The sequence below is a fragment of the Hyla sarda genome, chromosome 11, assembly GCF_029499605.1.
Source record: "Hyla sarda isolate aHylSar1 chromosome 11, aHylSar1.hap1, whole genome shotgun sequence".
In the NCBI taxonomy this organism is placed as follows: domain Eukaryota; kingdom Metazoa; phylum Chordata; class Amphibia; order Anura; family Hylidae; genus Hyla; species Hyla sarda.
In genome coordinates, this window is record NC_079199.1 from 11,683,064 (window position 1) to 11,703,770 (window position 20,707).

The 20,707-nt window shown below is 42.2% G+C and overlaps 1 protein-coding gene across 3 annotated transcripts in view; it reads right to left on the reverse strand.

Moving 5' to 3' along the window:
* Positions 1-11,341: 11,341 nt before the first annotated feature.
* TNFAIP2 (TNF alpha induced protein 2) overlaps positions 11,342-20,707 on the reverse strand; it is a 41,691-nt gene continuing 32,325 nt past the window's right edge. For all 3 annotated transcript variants that reach the window (XM_056545493.1, XM_056545494.1, XM_056545496.1), the window contains exons 11-12: positions 16,459-16,580; positions 11,342-12,280 (exon numbers count right to left, since the gene is read on the reverse strand). In XM_056545493.1, coding sequence (XP_056401468.1) covers positions 12,145-12,280; positions 16,459-16,580 — 258 coding nt within the window. In that variant the 3' untranslated portion in view covers positions 11,342-12,144. The remainder of the gene's footprint in view (positions 12,281-16,458; positions 16,581-20,707) is intronic.

Consider the following 20,707-nt stretch of genomic DNA (forward strand, 5'->3'; position numbering starts at 1 on the left):
ACCGACACACACAGAGACACACACAATGACACACACAGACACAGATACAGACACACACACACAGAAGCACACTTACCTGTGTCCCTCGTCAGACCTGGGTAGGCAGGCTGCAGACTCACTGTCTAAATTACCCACTGCGCTATTATGCACCGTGGCCGCTTTAGAACAGTAAACAGCGGCGGCGCAGCGAAAGGGCGGTCGGCCCCCTCACACGCTGGGCCCCTGTGCAGCTGAACCGGCTGCACAGGTGATATGTCCACCCCTGATAGTGAGTACCTATTCATTCCTGAGGAAGCCACCATAGCTGCAGGTGAAACGCGTGGAGTCTGCTATCCCTGCACTTGGTCCACGGAGTCCTGGTACTTCACAGCCACAGTGCATCTTGGTAGCGCTCAATCACATAGACATTTGAGCATTTTTCTAGCACAAAGCACTTTTTTTGCTAAACATCTATCATACACCATTTTCTGGTATTATGTATTGGAGGTGAGTGGTATTGCCATTTGTATTGATATTACCTCATAATGTCGTTTTAGGACTGTGGTTGAGCTTGAGGATATATCATTTAGTGTATCTAGGCATATTTGCTTATTTCATATTTAGTTGCTTCCTCCAGTTTTGTGGCGTAGCTGCTTGAAATATATATATATTATTATTATTTTTTATTTATTATTTTTATAATTTTTTTATTGCATTGTATCGGGACCTCTTTTTCCTATGGTTATTATACCCAGTGCAGGGTAAGTGTGGTAGGATCATATTCCTCCGCTCTGGTCATCTGTATTTTAAATGATTTTAATTGTTTCTTTACTCATTTTGCATGTTCGATTCAATAAAGATAATTTTTTTTACCTTTACTTATGGATGTGCATCATCATTTGGTTGCTAGCTTTTTCTTTGGGTTATAGTGGCAATTCTTGCAACTAGTTTGCACCCCAGCTGCATAATTGTGGGCAGTGCCCGTCTTCTTGGTATATTCATTTGCACCATGTGAACACTAGATGGCAGCAACAGCACATAGAAAGCGTACACAGCGCCCTATAACCTAGTAGGATGAAGTTCTATATGGAGATTCTGTGCTAGAAAAAGGGGAAAACAAGGTCTATGTATGGGGGCGCAGCAGTATTGGACAGATTACCCTAGTAGGCAGCATTTCCCAAGAAGTGTGCCTCCAGCTGTTGCAAAACTACAACTCCCAGCATGCCCGGACAGCCAAAGGCTGTCCGGGCATGCTGGGAGTTGTAGTTTTGCAACAGCTGGAGGCACACTTCTTGGGAAACACTGATGAAATCCCAATCAAATACACAAGGTTTCCCAACGGGAAAGATTTTGGAAACATTGGCCGAGACATGTGGGGAAAACTTAAAGGGGTACTCCACTGGAAAACTTTTTCTTTTTTTTAATCAACTGGTGCCAGGAAGTTAAACAGAATTGTAAATTACTTCTATTAAAAAAAAATCCAGTACTTATCAGCTGCTGTATACCCCACAGGAAGTTGAGTTGTTCTTTTCTGTCTGACCACAGTGCTCTCTGCTGACACCTCTGTCCGTGTCAGGAACTGTCCAGAGTAGGAGCAAATCCCTATAGCAAACCTCTCCTGCTCTGGACAATTCCTGAGACAGACAGAGGTATCAGCAGAGAGCACTGTGGTCAGACTAGAAAGAACTACACAACTTTCTCTGTAGCGTACAGTAACTGATAAGTACTGGAAGGATTAAGATTTTTTTAATAGAAATAATTTCCAAATCTGTTTAACTTTGCGGCACCAGGTGATTTGAAAATAGTTGAGTACCCCTTCAATCCTTTCAGTACTTATCAGCTGCTGTATGGTCCACAGGAATTTCCTTTCTGCCTGACCACAGTGCTCTCTGCTGACACCTCTGTCCATGTCAGGAACTGTCCCGAGCAGGAGAAAATCCCCATAGAAAACCTATCCTGCTCTGGACAGTTCCTGGCATGGAGGTGTCAGCAGAGAGCACTGTGGTCAGACAGAAAGGAAATTCTAAAAGAATTTCCTGTGGAGCATATAGCAGCTAATAAGTACTGGAAGGATAAAGATTTTTTTAATAGAAGTAATTTACAAATCTGTTTAATTTTCTGGCACCAGTTGATTTAAAAAAAAAAATGTTTTCCAATGGAGTACCCCTTTAAAGGAGCTGTGCGGCTAATTTCCGCCTATAGCGGTGTTTCCCCACCAGGGAGCCCCTACAACTCTCGGCAGGGCCCTCTCCCCCCGTCTGTGTGAGTCGACAAGTTAATTTTGTCATGTGAGCTAATTTTCACATCGTTCTGACCAGCAATTTCAGAGAAAACTTTATTTGCAAAATATTGCGCAATCCAATATGGCCGCCAAATCTTGTGGTACAGAATGTGATCACGGACATGTGTGCTAATGTTCACATTGTTCTCACCAGCATTTTCAGAGGAAACTATGTTTGCAAAATATTGTGGAATCCAATATGGCCACCATTAGATGCGGTACGGAAAGTGATTGTGAACAAGTGTGCTTATTTTTGCACTGTTATTACCAGTAATCTTATACAAAACTGTGTTTGCAGAATATTGCGCAATCCAATATGGCTGCCAAACCAGGTCATCAGTTGTGGTACAGAAAGTGACTACGAACATGTCTGATTATTTTCACATTGTTCAAATCAGCATTTTAAAGGGGTACTCCACCCCTAGACATCTTATCCCCTATCCAAAGGATAGGGGATAAGATGTCTGATCGCGGGGGTCCCACCGCTGGGGACCCCCGCAATATAGCACGCAGCACCCACCTGTATCTGCTTCCGGCAGGGCTGGAGGCTCTGGCTCCCGACCACGGGAACGGAAGATCGTGATGTCACGACTCCGCCCCTGTGTGACATCACGCCCCGCCCCCTCAATGCAAGTCTATGGGAGGGGGCGTGACGGCAATCACGCCCCCTCCCATACACTTGCATTGAGGGGGCGGGGCATGACATCACACAGGGGCGGAGTCGTGACGTCACGATCTTCCGTTCCCGTGGTCGGGAGCCAGAGCCTCCAGCCCTGCCGGAAGCAGATACAGGTGGGTGCTGCGTGCTATATTGCGGGGGTCCCCAGCGGTGGGACCCCCGCGATCAGACATCTTATCCCCTATCCTTTGGATAGGGGATAAGATGTCTAGGGGTGGAGTACCCCTTTAAGAGAAAACTTTGTATGCACTATGCAGTATATTTAACACACACATTTAACAAAACTGCATATCATTATTAATGCCATCTAAATGTTATTGGCGAGCGGTGGCCATATTGATTATGCAAATGAACCAGCTTTAACAACCTTAGTGGTGTACCCCAAGGTTCAGTACTGGGCCCGCTGTTGTTTAATTTATTTATCAATGATATAGAGGATGGTATTAACAGCTCTGTTTCTATCTTTGCAGATGACACCAAGCTTTGTAGCACGGTACAGTCTATAGAGGATGTGTATATAGAGGGGGGCTGTGTATATAGAGGGGGGCTGTGTATATAGAGGGGGTGCTTTGTAGCACAGTACAGTCTATAGAGGATGTGTATATAGAGGGGGGCTGTGTATATAGAGGGGGTGCTTTGTAGCACAGTACAGTCTATAGAGGATGTGTATATAGAGGGGGGCTGTGTATATAGAGGGGGTGCTTTGTAGCACAGTACAGTCTATAGAGGATGTGTATAGGTTACAAGATGACTTGGATAGACTAAGTGTCTGGGCATCCACTTGGCAAATGAGGTTCAATGTGGATAAATGCAAAGTTATGCATCTGGGTACTAATAACCTGCATGCGTCGTATGTCGTAGGGGGAATAGGGGAACCTGCATGCGTCGTAGGGGGAATTAAACTGGCAGAGTCACTGGTAGAGAAGGATCTGGGTGACTTGTAGATCACAGACTACAGAATAGCATGCAATGTCAGGCTGCTGCTTCCAAAGCCGGCAGGATATTGTCATGTATCAAAAGAGGCATGGACTCGAGGGACAGGGACATAATACTCCCCCTTTATAAATCATTGGTACGGCCTCACCTGGAATATGCTGTTCAGTTTTGGGCACCAGTCCATAAAAGGGACACTGTGGAGCTGGAAAGGGTGCAGAGACGCACGACTAAACTAATATGGGGCATGGAACATCTTAGCTATGAGGAGCGATTAAAGGAGTTAAAATTGTTTAGTCTTGAGAAGAGAAGTTTAAGGGGGGATATGATAAACGTATATAAGTATATTAATGGCCCATACAAAAAATATGGAGAAAAACTGTTCCAGGTTAAACCCCCCCCAAAGGACGAGGGGGCACTCCCTCCGTCTGGAGAAGAAAAAGTTTAGTCTAAAGGGGCGACACGCCTTCTTTACCGTGAGGACTGTGAATTTATGGAACAGTCTACCTCAGGAACTGGTCACAGCAGGAAAAATTAACAGCTTTAAAACAGGATTAGATACATTCCTGGAACAAAATAACATTAATGCTTATGAAGAAATATAAAATCTCATCCCTTCCCCAATATCGCGCCACACCCCTACCCCTTAATTCCCTGGTTGAACTTGATGGACATATGTCTTTTTTCGACCGTACTAACTATGTAACTATGTAACTATGTAACCTTACTGCAGGAGGTGACCATGAACATGTCTAACAAATTATAAATTATTTTAGCAAACGTTTTATTTGTATTTATTTGGAACGGATTACCATCATATGTTGAGGGACCACTGTACAACAATTTTTAAATCTATATTATTAGTAATTGCAGAAATGCAGAGGTTTCAAAAACATGCAACACAAACCAATATGGCTGCCAGATCATGTGACCTATGACCTTTATGTTATAAAAATCTTAAGCACAATAGAGTACTCTATCATTGTGCAAAGAAACATATGTTTTTAATTAACAATGTAGATATTACACACATTTAAAAAGAATTGCGCATTAATATTAATGCCATCTAAATGTTATTGGTGTACGGTGGCCATATTGAATATGCAAATTAACCAGCTTTAGCAATCTTGGTACAGGAGGTAACGATGAACATGTATGCCAAATTATAAATTATTCTAACAAACGGTTTCAGAGAAGAATATGTTTGTAGTATATTGTGCAATTGAATATGGCGGCCAAACCATATGACCAAAAGTCTTATACTGAACAAATCTGACTCTTCATAACAGTGTCACCACATACAGCTAATTATATATCTGTAGCTTTAGTGGTTGTAGAGAAGAAGATTTTTGAATATTGAGCAAATTTGCCACAAAAACCAAGATGGCGACCTTACCATGTGACCTATGACCTTTATATTACATAAGATTGTGCACAGCTCATGTGTCTACCACTATGTACAGTCACATCTGTTCTGGAGTAACTGCAGCCGATATAAGCATTTAAAGTCCGCTACAGAATAATAATAAAAATTAGAATAATAATTAGAATAGGTGTCCAGTGCAACTTTCATTGCTTGGCCACCTAATAATAATACACAGTGACAACTCCAGCAGAATAGTGAGTACAGCTCTGGAGTATAATACAGGATATAACTCAGGATCAGTACAGGATAAGTAATGTAATGTATGTACACAGTGACCCCACCAGCAGAATAGTGAGTACAGCTCTGGGGTATAATACAGGATATAACTCAGGATCAGTACAGGATAAGTAATGTAATGCATGTACACAGTGACCTCACCAGCAGAATAGTGAGTACAGCTCTGGAGTATAATACTGGATATAACTCAGGATCAGTACAGGATAAGTAATGTAATGTATGTACATAGTGACCCCACCAGCAGAATAGTGAGTACAGCTCTGGGGTATAATACAGGATATAACTCAGGATCAGTACAGGATAAGTAATGTAATGTATGTACACAGTGACCTCACCAGCAGAATAATAAGTGCAGCTCTGGAGTATAATACAGAATATAACTCAGGATCAGTACAGGATAAGTAATGTAATGTATGTACACAGTGACCTCACCAGCAGAATAATACGTGCAGCTCTGGAGTATAATACAGAATATAACTCAGGATCAGTACAGGATAAGTAATGTAATGTATGTACACAGTGACCTCACCAGCAGAATAGTGAGTACAGCTCTGGAGTATAATACAGGATATAACTCAGGATCAGTACAGGATAAGTAATGTAATGTATGTACACAGTGACCCCACCAGCAGAATAGTGAGTACAGCTCTGGGGTATAATACAGGATATAACTCAGGATCAGTACAGGATAAGTAATGTAATGCATGTACACAGTGACCTCACCAGCAGAATAGTGAGTACAGCTCTGGAGTATAATACAGGATATAACTCAGGATCAGTACAGGATAAGTAATGTAATGTATGTACATAGTGACCCCACCAGCAGAATAGTGAGTACAGCTCTGGGGTATAATACAGGATATAACTCAGGATCAGTACAGGATAAGTAATGTAATGTATGTACACAGTGACCTCACCAGCAGAATAATAAGTGCAGCTCTGGAGTATAATACAGAATATAACTCAGGATCAGTACAGGATAAGTAATGTAATGTATGTACACAGTGACCTCACCAGCAGAATAATAAGTGCAGCTCTGGAGTATAATACAGAATATAACTCAGGATCAGTACAGGATAAGTAATGTAATGTATGTACACAGTGACCTCACCAGCAGAATAGTGAGTACAGCTCTGGAGTATAATACAGAATATAACTCAGGATCAGTACAGGATAAGTAATGTAATGTATGTACACAGTGACCTCACCAGCAGAATAATAAGTGCAGCTCTGGAGTATATTATAGCTAAATGTAAAGTGAAGTAATGTAGTGCATTTTTAATATTACTCAACTTTTATGTAGCTTCATGTTTAAACTTTCAAATCTTGTGTAAAGGTCATCAGGTTCAACCAACCTTTTACCCCTGAAAATACCATTTATAGTGTGTACCCCTACCCCAGGACAGTGTGACTTATCCTGGCCCTATAAACTATGTTTTACCAACAGGGAATCCAGAATCCCATCAGTTCCCGTCCGTATCTTCCTGTTATTGCAGTTTCCTTTCTCTAATTAATTCTCCATTATTTTGTTTCCTTTCTCTAATTAATTCTCCATTATTTCGATGTTACTTTTGGGAAATTCAAAGTATAAGTGAGAATTGCTGAGCTGTCCGCGCCTCCATCCTGGCATTGTGCAGCAGAGATGTGTGAGAGTCTATCAGGATCCTGACGAAGGGCCCAATTGTTTCCTGCGAGTTACAATGTAAATAAACGCTGCTCTTTTTCGCCTCTCGCTCTCCGAGTCGATGACTTTTATCAGAAAAGTCAATAGTGATTGTTGTCAAACAAAAGTCCCGCACATTCCCTGAAGAGGTCTATGGGGAAATTAATTAGATTTTGGTCAATAAAGGTCAATTCGTGACAAAAATTCTAAAGGTTTCTCTATCTCTGAAGTTGTTTTCCACTTCCTCCCGGGAGGAAAATAATATCTATTGTTCTATGGAAATTATCTAGAATAGGAGCCTTGTATTCTATGATCAGTGAGTCCGACTGTAATGATGAATCTGTATGATGAGTCATATAATCCTCATGGGGCCCTGAAGAATTACCATGGAACTGTGTTTCCCAACCTGGGTGCCTCCAGCTGTTGCAAATATACAACTCCCAGCATGCCCGCATGCTGGGAGTTGTTGTTTTGCAACTGCTGGAGGCACCCTGGTTTGGTAGGTAGGTAAGGAATCCTCCCTGTTAGGTAAAAGCTCACAGTAGGTAGGTAATCTCCAAATTAGGTAGGGCTCACAGTAGGTAGGTAAGGAATTCCCTCTATTAAGTAGAAGCCCCCAGTAGGTAGGGAAGGAATCCCCCCTATTAGGTAGAAGCCCCCAGTAGTAAGGTAGGGAATCTCCCTAATTAGGTAGAAGCCCCCAGAAGATAGGAAGATATGGAATCCACTTAATAGGTAGAAGACCCCAGTAGTTAGGTAGGTATGGAATCCCCCTTTTAGTTAGAAGCTGCCAATACGTTGGTAATCCCCCCTATTAGGTAGAAGTCCACAGTAGGTAAGTAGGTAATCCCCCCTATTAGGTAGAAGCCCCCAGTAGATAGAAGCCCACAGTTGATAGGGAATCTCATCTATTAGGTAGAAACCCCCAAAGATAGGTAGGTAGGGAATCCCCATATTAGGTTGAAGCCGCCAGAAGAAAGGTAGATACAGAGTCCTCCTAATAGGTGAAGACCCCAATAGTTAGGTAGGGAATCCCCACTATTAGGTAGAAGCCTTCTGTAGGTAGGTAGGGAATCCCCCCTATTAGGTAGAAGCCGCCAGTAGTAAGCTAGGGAATCTTCCCAATTAGGTAGAAGCCCCCAGAAGATAGGAAGATATGGAATCCCCCTAATAGGTAGAAGACCCCAGTAGTTAGGTAGGTATGAAATCCCCCTTTTAGTTAGATGCTGCCAATACGTAGGTAATCCTCCCTATTAGGTAGAAGTCCACAGTAGGTAAGTAGGGAATCCCCATATTAGGTAGAAGCCCCAGAAGTTAGATGCAGAGTGCTCCTAATAGATGAAGACCCCAGTAGTTAGGTAGGGAATCCACCCTATTAGGTAGAAGCCTTCAGTAGGTAGGTAGGGAATCCCCCCTATTAAGTAGAAGCCTTCAGTAGGTAGGTAGGGAATCCCCCCTATTAAGTAGAAGCCTTCAGTAGGTAGGGAATCCCCCCTATTAAGTAGAAGCCTTCAGTAGGTAGGTAGGGGACCATCCTCTTTAAGGTAGAAGCCCCGAGTAATTATGTAATCAGGTAGGTAAGTTTCCCCCTCCCTTCAATAGAAAATAATAAAAATCCCACACTCCTTCCTTCCGCTTCCTCACTGAGGCCTCTGCATCCTCCGCTCTGTGAGTGGTGCAGGACCTTCTTCTGCAAGCCAGAGAGTGGTGCAGGACCTGCAGAGCGATGAAACAACGCCATTGCATCTAGATAAGGAAGTGAACGATGAAGAGGCCTTAGCGCAGAAGTGGAGGGAATTTACTTTATTTATGGTCGGGATGGGTATTGGGGACATTAGTACAAGTACTGGTGCAAATGTCCAGTACCGTTGCCGATACCGACACCAGTATCGCTACAGGGACATCCCTACACACGTCCAATCTGACTTCCAAACCTGCGTAACTAAAACCATCACATGAAAACCATCTTCTGGTTTCTCCCTCATCTGTTCATAGATAATTTTTCATATAATATATATTTTATTTTCCAAATGGAAAATATTTCACAGAAACATGAAAAAGTAAAAATAACATAAGTTATAAATAGTTTATTGCAAAAAATATATATAAATTTTATTTAAAAAAAGACAAAATATCAAAATGATGAAAAACAAAAATTATACTACAACACACAACCCTGACACGGATAAAATACACACATTCTAAAATTATAATAATAATAATGATAATTCAACATTCCGTTCAATGAGAATACATTGTTAGAACAATCCCTGTGTGATAATGTAAACCTATTTCAGCGCCTACATCAGTATTTTCCAACCGGGGTTCCTCCAGCTGTTGCGAAACCACAACTCCCAGCATGCCCGGACAGCCAACGGCTGTCCGGGCATGCTGGGAGTTGTAGTTTTGCAACAGCTGGAGGATCCCCGGTTGAGAAACACTGGCCTATGTTCTGGATCTGGAATTGGTTACATGGAACGGCCTTGTCGCAAACCCCATTGAGGTTCCCGATTTTTATAGTTAGTCTTTGTAAATCTCATTAAAGGGGTACTCCGGTGGAAAACTTTTTTATTTATTTATTTTTTTTTTTAATCAGCTGGTGCCAGAAAGTTAAACAGATTGATAAATTACTTCTATTAAAAAAATCTTAATCCTTCCAGTACTTTCTAGCATCTGTACACGACAGAGGAAATTCTTTTCTTTTTGGATTTCATTTGTGTCACGACCACGGTGCTCTCTGCTGACACCTCTGTCCATGTCAGGAACTGTCCAGAGCAGGAGAAAATCCCCATAGCAAACATATGCTGCTCTGGACCGTTCCTAACATGGACAGAGGTGTCAGCAGAGAGCACTGTGGTCATGATGTCAGCAGAGAGCACTGTGGTCGTGACAGAAAAGAAATCCAAAAAGAAAAGAATTTCCTCTGTAGTATAGAGCCGCTAATAAGTACTGGAAGAATTAAGAGTGAGGACACGCCCCCCCACCACCAGAGCACAGGATGACAAACCAAGTGAGCAACAGGAAGAAGGTATTCGTGACAGAAACATAGGTGCTAGACATATAAAAAAATATATGTACATGATTAGGATTAGATACTGAGATAACTTTTTTTGTGAGATATGACAGGTACTCCATAATACCAAATCCTCAGTGCAATGAATTGGTAGGTCATTAGCTTACATTTACTTCGACAGCTTATAGGTTGCCAAGGGTTACAGCACATTAAAACATTGTTGGTGCAGATTTTCAGTGAACCCGCTTTAGCAAAAATCAAACAGGGTTCTTTAAGGAACCGGAAATTTTAGTTGACTGCAGTCTGTTCGCTGGATTCCAACGTGAAACGCCCAAAACATCTACATAGTAATACATCCCCAGCATGCCCAGACAGCCAATGGCTGTTCATAGCCGTGTGTCCCAAGCAGTGGGCCTCCAGCTGTTGCAAAACTACAACTCCCAGCATGCCTGGACAGCCAATGGCTGTTCATAGCCGTGTATCCCAAGCAGTGGGTCTCCAGCTGTTGCAAAATTACAACTCCCAGCATACCCGGACAACCAACGGCTGGCTGTTCATAGTAGTGTATGCCAAGCAGTGGGCCTCCAGCTGTGGCAAAACTACGACTCCCAGTATGCCCGGACAGCCAACGGCTGTTCATAGCCGTGTATCCCAAGCAGTGGGTCTCCAGCTGTTGCAAAACGACAACTCCCAGCATGCCCGGACAACCAACGGCTGTCTGGGCATGCTGGGAGTTGTATTTTTGCAACAGCTGGAGGCACCCTGGTTGGGAAACACTCTGTTGCAAAACTGCAACTCCCAGCATGCCCGGACAGCCAATGGTGGTTCATAGCAGTGTATCCCAACCAGGGTGCCTTCAGCTGTAGCAAAACTACAACTCCCAGCATGCCCGGACAGCAAACGGCTGTTCATAGCCATGTATTCCAACCAGTGGGCCTCCAGCTGTTGCAAAACGATAACTTCCAGCATGCCCGGACAGCCGTCTGCTTTTCATAGCAGTGTATCGCAAGCAGTAGGCCTCCAGCTGTTGCAAAACTACAACTCCCAGCATGCCCGGACAGCCTTCGGCTGTCCGGGCATGCTGGGAGTTGTAGTTTTGCAACAGCTGGAGGCACTCTGGTTGGGAAACACTCTGTTGCAAAACTACAACTCCGAGCATGCCCGGACGGCCAACGGCCGTTCATAGCAGTGTATCCCAACCAAGGTGACTCCAGCTGTTGCAAAACTACAACTCCCAACATGCCCGGACAGCCAACGGCTGAATATTCCATCGTGGAACGCTAAAAACATCTACATAGAGATACGTCAAATGTAACAGCTTATAGGTTGCCAAGGGTTACAGCACTATGTACATTGTTGGTGTAAAATTTAAGGTAACCCTTTTTGCAAAAATCAAACAGGGTTCTTTAAGGAACGGGAGGTTTTAGGTGGGGACGGTTTCTTTGCTTTGTTTTTAGTCCATCGTAAAAAACGCTAAAACATCAGTGCAAATATAAACATTCCTTACGGTAGCGCTTTTTGAAGTAGGGACACTAGTTATGCGTCCAATATTCCAATACCGGATACATGCTTGGGTATCAAATACAGTACATGTGATTCATAAGATACAACAAGTTGCAAAAGTAAACACAATAAAAAACAGAAAAAACACAAAAAAACACCCAAAAAAATGTTGTCCGATTTGCTTCACATTCAGAGTGAGTCCCTTATGGGCCACATTGGAACAATGTAGCGACTGGTAAAGTGATGCAGAGTAAGACGGCATCCCGGTGGAGGTCAATGAAGGGTCCTGATGGGTGACCAGTACCAGGCCTTGACATCCTGACCACATAAGGGCGGAGGACAGCCGCACCCCCTCGGCCCCGAATCCTGTAAACTGGATACATGATAGAGAAGAGAATCCATGAGGTTCTGGTCTCTGTTATGTTTTATTTTAGAGGATTAATTCGAAGAGTTTGTGTTTGCCGGAAGGTCTCCGCTCCACCGCCTCCGCCACCTTCAGGATGTACTTGATGTCTTGTCTCGTCAGGTTCCCCTTGAAGTACAAAATGGCTTCGATTTGTTTGTTCCTGAAAAAGAGAGAGAAATGTTGTGATATAAAGAATCAAAACCATAAAGTAAAAAAGTATCCATCAGTCCCGGAGTCATCCTCTCTCTGTTACATGTTATCATAGGGGATTTACGCCCCATTAGGGTCACCTCATACACCTCAGCACCAGTATATGGTCTGAATAGGAAGTGATGTCATTGCCTCTCATTGTATTGATATCCAAGACACCCTGTGGCCTCACTGGTCCCTATGATGTCACCCATGGGTGGAATGTGCATTATTGTTGTAACGACTGGCGATGAAGTGGATCCGCTGGACCTGTGTGGATGATGGCGTGGGAGGTACCAGGGAGCGGAGTCTAAGGTGACGCTGGTTTTCACCAGAGCCCACCGCAAAGCAGGATGGACTTGCTGCGGCACCCAGGTCACTACTCCTGGCACGGCTCGACCACTCAGGTGGCTGAGGTGTAATGTGGCACAGGAAGGAAGAGGCAACATGAAGTCTGGACAGGCAGGAGGTCAGGGCTGGCGGCACAGTAGCAAGGTCAGGTCATGGAGCAAGAGGTCAGTGGACAGACGGCACAGTAACAAGGTCAGGATGTGTAGCAATAAGGTCAGATACATGGCAAGGCAAGACACAAAACTGAACGCTTTCTCTAAGGCTGATAAGGCACAAAGATCCGGCAGGGGTCAAAAGCAAGTGCTTGTACTCATAGGGTCATGGGGAAGCAAGAACCAGTTAATTGCGTACTGTCCCTTTAAATTTCACAGAGCCGGAGCACACGTGCCCTTGGAGGCAGGGACGCGCGCCGGAAAGCAGGAAGCACATGGGGACAACAAGGGCAGCGGAGGGGGAGTGCGCCACGGCCAGCATGTGTCTGACTGCATCGCGACTCCAAACAATTGTTAATTGTTTTTATTGTTGTAGTTGATAACAATCGTGCGTTTGATTGTTTTGATTGGCTAAATATGTTGCTGTTATGATGTCACTGTCTCCTATATTTTTTTTCATTGGCTGGATATGCTATGATGTCACTGTCTCCTATTGTTTTCATTGGCTGGATATGCTATGATGTCACTGTCTCCTATGGTTTTCATTGGCTGAATATGCTATGATGTCACTGTCTCCTATTGTTTTCATTGGCTGGCTATGCTATGATTTCACTGTCTCCTATTGTTTTCATTGGCTGAACCTTTAGTGATGTCACATGCTTCTATTGTATTTATTGACTGCATATTTAGTGATGTCACTGTCTCCTATCCTTATCATTCTATCCTTTCCTTAAACCCTATGATGTCACTGGTTCCTAATGTATTGATTGGTTGAACATTTAGTGAGATCACTGTCTCCTTTTGTTTTGATTGACTGAAAATGTTATGATGTCACTGTCTCCTATTGTTTTAATCGAATAGGCTATATTGTAATGTGTTTTTATTGGCTGAATATTCTATGATGTCACTGTCTCCTATTGTTTTCATTGGCTGAACACTATGATGATGTCACTAGCTCCTATCGTTTTCATTGGCTGAACACTATGATGATGTCACTGTTTCCTATCGTTTTCATTGGCTGAACACTATGATGATGTCACTGTCTCCTATTGTTTTCATTGGCTGAACACTATGATGATGTCACTGTTTCCTATTGTTTTCATTGGCTGAACACTATGATGATGTCACTGTCTCCTATTGTTTTCATTGGCTGAACACTATGATGATGTCACTGTCTCCTATTGTTTTCATTGGCTGAACACTATGATGATGTCACTGTCTCCTATTGTTTTCATTGGCTGAACACTATGATGATGTCACTGTCTCCTATTGTTTTCATTGGCTGAACACTATGATGATGTCACTGTCTCCTTTTGTTTTCATTGGCTGAACACTATGATGATGTCACTGTCTCCTATTGTTTTCATTGGCTGAACACTGTGATGATGTCACTAGCTCCTATTGTAGCAAAACACTTAGTGATGTCATAAATTCCTATAGAATTGTTCTTGTTAGTTCACAATGAGCTTATTTGATGGTGTATTGATCGGCGCCATATGTGCTGACATCACCGGCTCCTACTGTATTGATTGGCTGAACATTTAGTGATGTCACTGTCTCCTATCTTCTATTATACTTATAGGCAGAAAAGTGAAACTGATAAATCTCTTTAGACTAGTTCCACGTGTCTATACAGTACATAAATGCTATTGCAATTTTGGCTAACTCCATATTCATGATGCCCCAGTGACATTTTTTGGTAACGGCTGTCCGGGCATGATGGGAATTTATAGTTATGCAACAGGTGGAGCCAGAGGCCTCAAGATCTGAACAAGGTCACCAGGACGCTTTATTCGCTAAGGCTGTTCATAGAAGTGTGTCCCAAACAGTGGACCTCCAGCTGTTGCAAAACTACAATTTCCAGCATGCCTAGACATGCCGGGAGTTGTATTTTTTTTGCAACCGCTGGAGGAGCACTGGTTGGGAAACATGATGGGAGTTGTAGTTTTGCAACAGCTGGAGTCAAACTGGTTGGGAAACACTCTGTTGCAAAACTACAACTCCCAGCATGCCCTGACAGGCAACGGCAGTCCGGGATTGCTGGAATTTATAGTTGAGCAACAGGTGGAGGCACACTGGTTGGTAAACAGGTGGAGGCACACTGGTTGTTAAACAGCTGGAGGCACACTGGTTGGTAAACAGCCGGAGGCTACAAGATCTGGTGAAGGTCACCAGGACGCAGGGTGTTTGCCTTGGTTAAGCTGCTACTTAGAATATCCCGAGTGTGAACTGTGCCTGGATGTGAATCAAGAATGCCAATGGTTCTGAGCCCAGAAATGTGGCTTTTCTGCCAGGAAGGAGGAGGACGGTCATTTATGGATCCCGGGGACTTTCAAGAATCAATGATTTCCGGGAAAGCTGGGGCTCTGCCTAGGATAGTCGTGGAGCCATCTGGAAGACGTTAGAGCCGCGCCAGCGCTGTGTTTATATAGAATGGTCACTTGGATGACTTCCCGGTATAAAGTTAATGTTTACCACTGATGTACATTTAGATACAATCAATGTAGATCCGGTCGTAGGGAAGAATTACTTTGATAACATTCCACCAGTACGCTTCTCTCCTGAAATACTCTGCGCCCTTCAATCCCCAGCTCATTTGGCTCTAACCCTGTTACCTACAGCCCTGTTCACACTGACATAACAAGTTGACATATCATTGCCCTTTACAGCAGTGTTTTGCAGTCAGTGTGCCTCCAGCTGTTGCAAAACTACAACTCCCAGCATGCCCGAACAGCCCTTGGCTGTCCGAGCATGCTGGGAATTGTAGTTTTGCAACAGCTGGAGGCACCCTGGTTGGGATACCCTGCAGTTAGACCTTCTCTTCAATCAGATTCTATGCATTTCTGGTTGGCGTTCCGTGGCGGGACAAGGGTCAACCAGGGTTTCGGCTGTCCGGGCACGCTGGGAATTGTAGTTTTGCAGCAGCTGGAGGCACCCTGTTTGCGAAACACTGCTCTACAGTATCCTGTGCTACTAATGGACCCTGCTCCATGCACTATATAACTCAGTCTATGACCTTACACAAGATTGACACCTTCTTTCCTTAAAGGGGTACTCCCCTGGAAAAAAAATTTTTTTTTTTTTTTTTAATCAACTGGGGCCAGAAAGTTAAACAGATTTGTAAATGACTTATATTTAAAAATCGTAATCCTTCTAGTACTTATCTGCTTCTATTTGCTCCACAGGAAGTTCTTTTCTTTTTTCATTTCCTTCCTGTCTGACCACAGTGCTCTCTGCTGACACCTCTGTTCATTTTAGGAACTGTCCAGAGTAGGAGCAGATCCCCATAGCAAACCTATGCTGCTCTGGAAAGTTCCTAAAATGGACAGAGGTGTCAGCAGAGAGCACTGTGGTCAGACTGAAAATGAAATTCAAAAAGAAAAGGACTTCCTGTGGAGCATATAGAAGCTGATAAGTACTAGAAGGATTAAGATTTTTAAATAGAAGTAATTTACAAATCTGTTTAACTATCTGGCACCAGTTGATTAAAAAAAAAAAAAAAAAAAAAAAGTTTTCCAGGGGAGTTCCCCTTTAAACACTCTGGACACAATGCTCCTTGCACTTTTTAACTTGAAACTGAAGATGCCCCTGCTGAAATACTCTGTGCAACCATTTTCTGTTTACAATGCTTGTCTGTCATTCTCACCGAATATCTGGATAGGCTTCGACCAGCGTGGCTACTTCGAGCTGAATGGCGCACACGTCCTGGAGACGGATAATTTCGGCTACTTTGGGTATCACAGCTTTTAACCATTCCTCCTCCGACTTCTGAAAACGATAGAAAGAAATCTCTGTTATTCTACTGAGACATGGGAATCCTGCTGGATACATTGTTACTTTATACTGGATGTGCTGCCGGATACATTGTTACTTTATACTGGATGTCCTGCCGGATACATTGTTACGTCGTAACTCCTCTTAAATACCATGTTACTTTGTATTTCCTACTTGATACATTGTACCTTGTATCACCTCTTGGATACTTTGTTACCTTGTATCACCTCTTGGATACTTTGTTACCTTGTATCACCTCTTGGATACTTTGTTACCTTGTATCACCTCTTGGATACTTTGTTACCTTGTATCACCTCTTGGATACTTTGTTACCTTGTATCACCTCTTGGATACTTTGTTACCTTGTATCCCCTCTTGGATACTTTGTTACCTTGTATCACCTCTTGGATACTTTGTTACCTTGTATCACCTCTTGGATACTTTGTTACCTTGTATCACCTCTTGGATACTTTGGCACCTTGTATCACCTCTTGGATACACTGTTATATTGTATCACCTCTTGGATACACTGTTATATTGTATCACCTCTTGGATACACAGTTATATTGTATCACCTCTTGGATACTTTGTTACCTTGTATCACCTCTTGGATACTTTGGCACCTTGTATCACCTCTTGGATACTTTGCTACCTCGTATCACCTCTTGGATACTTTGTTACCTTGTATCACCTCTTGGATACTTTGTTACCTTCTGTCACCTCTTGGATACAGTGTTATTTTGTATCACCTGTTGGATACACTGTTATATTGTATTACCTCTTGGATACACTGTTATATTGTATTACCTCTTGGATACACTGTTATATTGTATCACCTCTTGGATGCACTGTTATATTGTATCACCTCTTGGATACACTGTTATATTGTATCACCTCTTGGATACACTGTTATATTGTATCACCTCTTGGATACACTGTTATATTGTATCACCTCTTGGATACACTGTTATATTGTATCACCTCTTGGATACACTGTTATATTGTATCACCTCTTGGATACACTGTTATATTGTATCACCTCTTGGATACACTGTTATATTGTATCACCTCTTGGATACACTGTTCTATTGTATCACCTCTTGGATACACTGTTCTATTGTATCACCTCTTGGATACACTGTTATATTGTATTACCTCTTGGTAAATTGTTATTATGTATCTCCTACTAAAAACCTTTTTACTTTATATGTCATGCTGGATATATTGTTACTATGAATAATCTACTGGATATATTGTTTGTTTGTTTTAATATATTTAAGCTATCTTTATTTCTCAATGTGTGTGTTTACAATAATAATAATAAAAATAAAATAAAAATAATAAAATCATCTTTGATGCGTTGTTACTTTATATCTGCTACTAAATAAGTTGTTACTTTGTATCATCTCTTAGATACATTATTACTTTTAATCTTTTTTAAATCAACTGGCACCAGAAAGTTAAACAGATTTGGAAATTACTTCTATTTTAAAATGTTAATCCTTCCAGTACTTATCCGCTGCTATCTGCACCAGAGGAAGTTGTGTAGTTCTTTCCAGTCTGACCACAGTGCTCTCTGATGACACCTCTGTCCATGTCAGGAACTGTCCAGAGCAGGAGAGGTTTGCAATGGGAATTTGCTCCTGCTCTGGACAGTTCCTGACATGGACAGAGGTGTCATCAGAGAGCACTGTGGTCAGACTGGAAAGAACTACACAACTTCCTCTGGAGCATACAGCAGCTGATAAGTATTGGGAGGATTAATATTTTTTTGCCCCAGTTGATTTAAAAAATAAAATAACATAAAAAAGTTTTCCCCTGGAGTACCCCTGTAATAGCCAGTCATGTAGTAAATCAAGTGCCAGGTCCTCCAGAGCTCAGACTATTAGAGGGGGGTCCTGAGTGGGGGAGGGGTACCCCTTTATTATGATATGCATATTCCTTAATAATGCATAAGGATAGCGGTTGTCTTTATAAGCCTTTAAAGGGGTACTCCCATGAAAAACTTTTTTTTTTTTTTTTAATCAACTGGTGCCAGAAAGTTAAACAGATTTGTAAATTACTTCTATTAAAAAATCTTAATCCTTCCAGTAATTTTTATGGGCTGTATACTACAGCTTTACTTTTTAGATTTCTCTGATGTCATGACCACAGTGCTCTCTGCTGACCTCTGCTGTCCATTTTAGGAACTGTCCAGAGCAGCATATGTTTGCTATAATGATTTTCTCCTGTTCTGGACAGTTCAGGAAATGGACAGCAGAGGTCAGCAGAGAGCACCGTGGTCATGACATCAGAGAAATCTAAAAAGAAAAGCATTTACTCAGTAGTATACAGCAACTAAAAAGTACTGGAAGGATTAAGGTTTTTTAATAGAAGTAATTTACAAATCTGTTTAACTTTCTGGCACCAGTTGATTTAAAAAAAAAAAAAAGTTTTCCACCGGAGTACCCCTTTAAAGACAGGGAGGATGATCATGAGTGGCATGTAAGCCTGGAGTAAATAAGGGAGCGTCTTCCGGTTAGGTGCAATCTCGGTCTTATGCAAATAAATCAGTTTATAAATGCCTCATTGTTTCATCAGGTTTCAATACCAGCGCTTGCTGTAAGTGTTTGGAAATGTTCATTCTTTACTTTGTTTTGAAAGCCTATCCTGAGGGTTTGCTACAGTGTATAAAAGCTATGAGCCTGGAGAGAGGTGGGTACTGCTGCGGTGTTAAAGGGGTATTCCGAGTTAAAATTATTTATTGGAGAGGGGATAAGTATCAGATCTCAGGGGGTCCAACCACTGGGATCTGAGCATTGTACTCGGCTCCTATCCGCAGCCCCATAGACAATAAATAGACTTTATTCATAACAAACAGCGTGGAGTGCGAATATTCCAAATGCGAGTTTTTACAGCGATTTCAAGAATATTTAGAATACAGTGATAGATATTCCGAATGAGGAATATACCATTTTTTTTTAATGCAAATTTGTGCGAATATTTATGCAAATATTGGCATTTCCAGACTGGACACTGATCCCTCCCTTCTTTTACGTGGAAGATATAATTGCGCAAGCGCACTATGTGATTTTCATTACAAATTTTTGCATGAAAAAAAAAGAGAACAAACATAGCGAATATGCGAATTTTGCAAACATTGGATGAATATTCATCCATATATTCGCGAAATATCGCAAATTCAAATATGGCCCCTGCCGCTCATCACGTTCTATAGATTGTTGGGGGTCCCAGTGTTTGGATCCCCATAATCTGAAACTAATCCCCTATTCTCTGTATAGGGGATACGTAATTTTAACTTTTTTTTTTTTTTTTTTTTAACAGCTGTCTGGGCATGCTGGGATTTATAGTTATGCAACAAGTGGAGCCAGAGGCTACAAGATCTGAACAAGGTCACCAGGACGCTTTATTCGCTACAGCTGTTCATAGCAGTGTATCCCAACCAGTGTGTCTCCAGCTGTTGCAAAAATACAACTCCCAGCATGCCCAGACAGCCAACGGCTGTCTGGGCATGCTGGGAGATGTAGTTTTGCAACAGCTGGAGGAAACCCGGTTGGAAAACACTGGCCTATGTTCTGGATCAGGACTGATCACCTCAGTGCAGTTGGTTACGTGGGACGGCCTTGTCGCGGACCCCATTGAGGTTCCCGATTTTTATAGTTAGACTTTCTAAGTCTCATTAAAGGGGTACTCCGGTGGAAAACATTTTTTTTTTTTTTTGTTTAAATCAACTGGTGCCAGAAAGTTAAACAGATTTGTAAATGACTTCTATTGAAAAATCTTTACCCTTCCAGTACTTTTTAGCAGCTGTATGCCCCACAGGATATTGTTTTCTTTTTTGTCTTGTCCACAGTGCTCTCTGCTGACACCTCTGTCCGTGTCAGGAACTGTCCAGAGCAGCATAGGTTTGCTATGGGGATTTTCTCCTGCTCTGGACAGTTCCTGATACGGGCATCAGGTGTCAGCAGAGAGCCCTGTGGATAAGACAAAAAAAATAAATAAAAAAAACAGAATTTCCTCTGTAGCATACAGCTGCTAAAAAGTACTGGAAGGGTAAAGATTTTTTTTAATAGAAGTCATTTACAAATCTGTTTAACCTTCTGGCACCAGTTGACTTAAAA